This window comes from Corvus cornix, unplaced genomic scaffold, assembly GCF_000738735.6.
Source record: "Corvus cornix cornix isolate S_Up_H32 unplaced genomic scaffold, ASM73873v5 scaffold10, whole genome shotgun sequence".
NCBI lineage: Eukaryota > Metazoa > Chordata > Aves > Passeriformes > Corvidae > Corvus > Corvus cornix.
In genome coordinates, this window is record NW_024108679.1 from 105,518 (window position 1) to 112,383 (window position 6,866).

The window sequence follows — 6,866 nt, forward strand, 5'->3', positions numbered from 1 at the left end:
AGCCATCCCCTTTGCGGGCTTTTTTTCAGTCTTTAGTCCCTCCTATTTCACCATGTTTGCTATGGCTTTATCTAGTGCAGCTTCCTGTTTTTTCAATGCTTCCAGAGTTCCAAGGAAAGATGCAGATACATCTCCTTGGAAATACTTAGGAGTCAGAATTCTGGATTAGAATGCAACATTAAGAGGTGCAATTCTCAGCTTCTATTAAGGCTTTGAATGATGCTCAGAAGTTGCTGGGTATCACTTCAGGGCTAACCACAGCACAGCTATCCTCACTTTTTGGAATTTTAAAAGGGGGACCCCGAGTTGAATTCACCTTGGAAATTGACTCCTGAAGCACAATGAGTGCTGCAGGAAGTTCAGTACGCTGTTTCTGTTCGACAGGTTTATTGAGTGGATCTCAGGTAGCTTTGAATTTGGCCACTGATTAATACTCAGCCTCGGGTGCATTCATTTTGCATACCTGAAGCTGCACTAAATTGCCAGGTTTCATAACAGAAAGTAATGCTTGGGCTGACATGCTGGCTAACCCTGCACTAACAGCAAGGAGCCCAAGTTCCCTGAGGTCAGATTTAGGGCAAGAGAGCTTGAGGATGTGTGGGATTTCACAGAAGAACTGGCCCAGGGCATTGCCCTGGCACAGGGGCAGGGAAAATGTATTGGCCGTGTGCATGAGAGCGTAGAGAAAGGCACTGGCCCAGGCAGCTGCTGCCATGTGGGCCCAGGCAGCTGCTGCCATGTGGGCACAAGCTCTGCTGCCCAGGAGGGTCCCGTAGTGCAGGGCTTTGCAGATGGACACGTAGCGGTCGTAGCATGTCAGGAGGGCAAGCTCTGCTGAAACGAAAAAGACAAAGAGGAAAACCTGAGCAGCACATGCTGTGTAGGAGATGTGCCTGGTGCCCCAGAGGGAATTGTGCATGGCCTTGGGGACAGTGGTGCAGCTGGAGCCCAGGTTGGTGAGGGCCAGGCTGAGCAGGAAGAAGAACATGGGGCTGTGCAGGTGCTGGCCGCAGGCTCCGGCGCTGATGATGAGGCCGTTGCCCAGGAGGGCAGCCAGGGAGATGCCCAGGAAGAGGCAGAAGTGCAGGAGCTGCAGCTGCCGCGTGTCTGCCAATGGCAGCAGGAGGAAGGGGCTGATGGAGCTGCTGTTGGACATTGCTGTGTCTGGCCATGGGCACCTGTTCATGGAGAAAGGCCAGTGACAAGTCAGGACAGGCTGCTTGGAGCCAAACCTGTGCCATTCCCTGCACACTGTCCTGCTGGGACTCCCCCACCCTTGTTCCTGCTCTGGGAAAACCTTCACCCAGGGCCCTGCCTGAGCTCCCCTTGTGCTGTCTGAGTGTGCCAGGAGCAGCCAGGCCTGAGCGTGGGGGCTCTCGAGGAGCCATCCCTGCCCCGCTGCCCTGGGTTTGTGGCCGTGTGGCAGAGGGACAAGGCTGGAGAGTCAGGATTTGTCAGTGCAATCCCTCCTAGAAAGGCTTGGTAGCAGTTTTACTCTCCGTTCCACAGGACAGGGATGGCAGGAGTGAGTTTTAGGAAATGTTTTCCTACCCACACATCATTCCTGATTCTCTGGGGTCAGAAATCCCCAGCATTTCTGCTGCACTCCACGTTTGCCACTGAGAGAGGTGAGAGGCAAAGGATTCCCTGTGGCTCAGGGCAAGCTGAGGGGCTGCATGGGCTTGTTCCCAACTGCCCTGGGCTTGCCCCTTTGGCTGCAATCAGAGCACAATCACACTCCCGGCTCACCCTGGGATAAACCAGAGCCTGCCCAGAGCAGAGGCATCCCTGAATGTCTCACCCTCTCTAAAGGTCTCTGAGCAAGGGCTCAGCACCCCCTTCTGCCAGGGACACTCACGCTGCCCTTGGCAAACCCAGCAGCATTTCCTCAGCTGTGGCATCTCTGCACTTCCCCGGGGGACATTCAGGGGACTCCGAGAGGCTCTGGCACAGATTTGCACCCAGGAGGGCAGCTCAGAGCTTGGAAGGACACAGCAGGAGAGCCCTGGGTGTGCCCACGATGGTATCTCAGGGAGGGAGGCTCAGCTCATTCCCCTTTCCCATGGACTGCTTTGCCCACAGCCCCACAGCAGCACAGACACAGCACAAGGACTGGAATGACCCTCTCGGGGCTTTGGTGCTGAGGCCCTGAACATCAGTCCCTGAGAGGGAGATGAAGAAACCTCTCAAGAATTCTGAGTCAGATTCAAACTCCAAAGATCCTGATACCGTTAATGGGTCCCAGTGAGGGACACGACTGAGAAAGTGTCCCCAGGCTGCAGTCAGAGCAGAGAACTGGAGGCAGGGATGACAGGGGGGGACAAAGAGAAGCCAAGTCTTGGTGCCCTGGGGCACAGCAGCGTCTGGGCCACCAAGGGCTGGGAGGAGACACCTTGTCCTGAGGCACCGGGGCCTCCTGGCACAGCCCCAGCAAGGCTGGGCACTGTCACCCCCCTTGTCCTGCCCTCAGCATCCCCCCACATCCCAGTGGCCTCAGGGATCTGCTGGAAGGAGTCCCTGGGGAGCCTTGATCAGGAATGGCCCTGGGGGCTCCTTAATGCTCCCAGGGACTGCAGGTTTTCCAAAGGACTTTGGCTTTGGCTTTTGCCTGGGAGTGTCTGAGAGCCTTGTGCAATCCTGGCCTCCAATTATCTGCTTTCATTAGTCCCTGGAGAGCCTTTGTCAGTAACAACACTCAGTGGGGCTCATTACAGCTTCAAGGTACTTCTGTTTTTTAAGTACTTGGTGTTCCCCTTTTGTTACCAACACTATGAGAGGTTTGTGCAATCAAGGCCTCCAATTATCTGCTTTAACGAGTCCCTTGAGAGCTTTGTATTGACACTCAGTGGGGCTCATTAATGCTCTGAGATACTCAAGGATTTTAAGGTACTTTGGATTTTCCTTTCCACACTGAGTCTCTGAGAGGTTTTTGTGCAATCCTGGCCTCCAGTTCTCTCCTCCAAAGACACCATGATGTGTTAGGGATGGACCTCAGTGGGACCCATTAATGCTTCGATGTCACTGTTATCCTTATGGAGATGGTGAAAATCATGACATAAGTCCAGGTCAGACTTGTGTGGCCGAAGTGGCCTCATTTAATCACCCGTACCTTTTATAGCATGGTTCGCAAAGAGAAATTACATGATTGGCCCATTGACCCGCCACCTCTCAAGGTGATCGGTTGAGCAGTAATACACCCATTTCCAAATATTATTCTTAAAGAAGGAAAATAATTTTCACATTTCTCATAACAACTTGCAGGTGTAAAAATGGTTTACATTCTCTCAAACTGTTGTCCATCCAGTTCTCATGAGAGCAAAAGCTTTCACAGAGAAGCTTTGAGAAGCTGGATTTCTCTAACTGCCCTCTCATGAGAACGAAATTTTCACAGGAAAATTCCTCTGCCAGCCCTTGCTAGCATCCACACTTTGAGACACTTTGGGTGTTTCCCCTGACTTTGACTCCTGGAAAGGTTTGTGCAATCTCCTCTCTGGCCCTGAGGTTCCAGGGCTCAGCACCAAATGCACCACGGGGCTCATTAGGACCAAGCAAGTCTTGACAAACCCTGGCTCTGCCTTGATTTCCCTCTGGTCTGGTGCAGTTGATTAGGAAGATTTCCTACTCCAGTTATGGAGAAATATTTCGAATAGCTTCTAATAAATCCACATTCCTATTTTAAAGGGTGTATTTTACTAAATTTCTCTTTAGAGGAGAGGTGATTGCAGCATTCTGTGATTGGTATTGATGCAGGGTCTCTCCTCAGGAGGTCTGGCCTGGTCAGAGAAGCTGTGCCTTGAGGTCTGACCCAGTGTGGACAACCTTTGAGTTTTTAAAATATGAATATCAATCTAGTATTGATATCCAACTGAGACGGACAAAAACTCTCTAACAGTTTATAGTTAGAAAGTGTATCTTTTATTTGGCACCAGGCACTGCGTGGGATAGCTCCCTAAGATGCAGAGCCCCGATACAAGCAAACACAAAGCTTTTTATTTACAAAAATTATGAATATCCAAAATACAAATGCATATTCATAACCTTAACACCTCCCATTCTCCACTTCGTATGGAAATGAGCTTAAATGTTATTAAAGCATGCATAGTGTGTGCTCTGAATTGAGTCAGTGGTCTCAAATTGGGTCAGTGGTCCCAGATAGATGAAGTAAGCTCATCTCCCTCATTTTGACCTTTTTCGCCTTTCCTAACAATCCTAATTACTTCAGTGTAATAACAATCCTAATTACTTTCGTGGCCTCCAAATTTCTTCTTGCATGACTTTTGAATATGTTCTCACAGAGGGAGAAAATTGGTAATTGACCTTGTTCCCTAGACCAATTTATCAATGTTTCTGTTCCTCGTTCTAAGCACAGCTAAACAAACATACAAATGACAGATCATCAATTATTTAGTAATCAATTACTAACATCTTGAAAACCGTTTCAGGTCCAGCTCTCTTAACTATTTTAATTAACTCTAGCTGGGCCCAAATTCCTTCTTATTCTAATTTCAACACATCTAGCCTATAACTAAAATATGTTTCTTTTAAATCTGTATTTCACCTTGCGCCACATTCCCAACCCCATCCTGTCTCTCTTCACTCACCTGGGACCTGCTTTGCTTGGAGAACTGGCTGCACGCAGGCAAAGAGGGGTTTTCTTCTTTTTTCTGAAGCAATCTAAAACTCCTGAGTTTCCCCATTACAATCAGGCACACTCCTCAAGGGTGTGCCCAAGCTGCCATAGTGAGGTTCCCCTTGCCTAAGGCAGAACCATGCAGAAAATGTTTGAGACCTTTGGACTCCTTGGTTCCACAAGGCCCTGCTGTGTCACAATGGCCCCTTGGTTCCATGTGCTTCACAGTGTCACAGGGGTCTCCTTTTTCTTGCAGCAACCAGCAGCAAACCCCACTGCCAGGGCCAAATGCCTGGGAAGAAGGAGTAAGGGGGGACATTTGGAGTGAGGGTTTTTGTCTCCCCAGGTCACAGCGACATGGGGTAGGGCCCTGCTGTCCTGGAGATGGCTGAACACTGGCCTGCCCATGGGAAGGGGTAAAAGACAACAACCTCTGTCCATAGAACTACAACAGCAGAGAGGTCAGGCAGAAGGCTGGGTTTAAAAGACTGTCACCAGCCCTGGAAATATCAATTTAAGGCATTGTAGTGGTTTGGTCTAAAATACTCATTACTGTTTATCTTCTGTGAGATAAGAATTAGGAGAAACGCAAAGCAGGCACCAAACTTGAAAGAATATAAAGAAGTTTATGAACAGACCTAAAAGCCTTTATTGAAAGCTGACATTGACCACCAAATATCCAAGATTAACAGTTTCAGCTTTCTGTGTGCCCTGAGAGCAGCTGGAATCTTTCAGCAGTGTGTGCTGTTCCATCCCTTGTGTGAGAAACGAAGCCCACTCTTCTTTTTAGGGTTTTATAAATTTAATAAGGGACAATAGTGGACAAAGGTCACTTAAAGCAAAATCACAGTGCTGGGTGCGTGGCTTATAGCCAAAAGCACACATACTTATGCAAATTTCCCATTCACATGCTTTAAAATTATGCATATTAATAAACCACAATGCATATGCATAGTTTTTCTGAGAACTAATTTACATTTTTAAAGGCGGAATTGACATAGCTCCTCCCCCAATCTGCCTTTTTAGAGCATGCGTATTATGATAATGAGGTGTTGCAATAATGAGTGATGCAGATTCCCCAGGCAGGTGCAAAAGAGAGCCCATTGTTGCAAAAACCTGGCCTTTTTAAGCACTTATCTAGTTATCAGTTTACATAGTTTTAAAGCATGACAAACATAATTCAACCAGCCACCACACACCACAATGTGAACACGCGACTGTCACTAGCCGAGCTCGGCTTTGCAGTGCCGGAGCACGATGCCGCAACCTTCCAAAACATCTCCAAAGTGAAGCCGCTCGGCAGGACTACCACACGTATACATGCACAAACACACGGATAGGTCCAGTAAATGAGTCAATGGCAAAGAGCTGGAAATTGTCTCCATGTAGAGTTCCACAGACAGAGGTTTATTGAAGCCACCGTGAAGGGATCCAGGGACAAAGACAACAGTGGAGAGTCCGGGTTTAAGTACAGAAGTGGGGCAATGTTGGGGTTTTAGGAGCTCTCCTGGGTTTTTTTTCTGTTAAAGGAATTTTGCCCATGCATTTTGCTGGGAGACAAATGGCTAGGTACTTAAGAAAAACAAAAGAGCTGGGTGCTCTTTTTGTTTCACCTGGGTGTGTGTGGGCAGTTTGGTCTCCAGCGTTCGGACAGAGAGGGAGTCTGCTTTCTTCGGCTGCTTTTCCTTTCTGCTGGAGAAGCCCCGGGATCCCAAGCTGCCCTTCCCTGCTGCACTCGGAGCCGGGCCGTGGCCGCCCTGCCCCGCCATTGCTTTGAGCCCTTCGCTATGTTGTAGCCCTGCTCGATCTGCCTGCCCAGACCTCCGGAGGGGTTCCCCATTTGGATACGTTGCGTCTGCCACCCGGGAATTTGTGCTCATCCCTGCCATTCCAGCCTGCCATTCCAGCCTGCTGTTCCAACCTGCTGTTCCTAAGGGTCCGGCCGGACACTAGGATCAGCTGCCCAGGGGTTTGTGAAGCTTCTTTCTTCCATCCCTTCCCGGGATCCCAGGCCACCAGAGGCTGCGTGCTCCCCAAGCGGGGAAATCATCGCACCTGCCCTGTTCACCGGGAGCCGCCAGCGCCCCTGCCGGCTGCGAGCGGAACTGCACCCGAGGGGAAAGGGCCTGACAGCCGAGAAGGCTGGGACTGGGTTTGTGATGGTTTGCTGTTACTGCCATAGTTACTGTTGTTTGTTTAACTGGTTATATATATAATAGTAAAGAACTGTTATTCC

General features: G+C 49.4%; 1 protein-coding gene across 1 annotated transcript; it reads right to left on the bottom strand.

Moving 5' to 3' along the window:
- Positions 1-427: 427 nt before the first annotated feature.
- On the bottom strand, positions 428-1,408 carry LOC120412075 (olfactory receptor 14J1-like). Its single transcript, XM_039572406.1, has one exon. It carries the CDS (start codon positions 1,184-1,186, stop codon positions 428-430), a length of 759 nt encoding a protein of 252 aa, XP_039428340.1. The 5' UTR covers positions 1,187-1,408.
- Between the last annotated feature and the right edge of the window lie 5,458 nt (positions 1,409-6,866).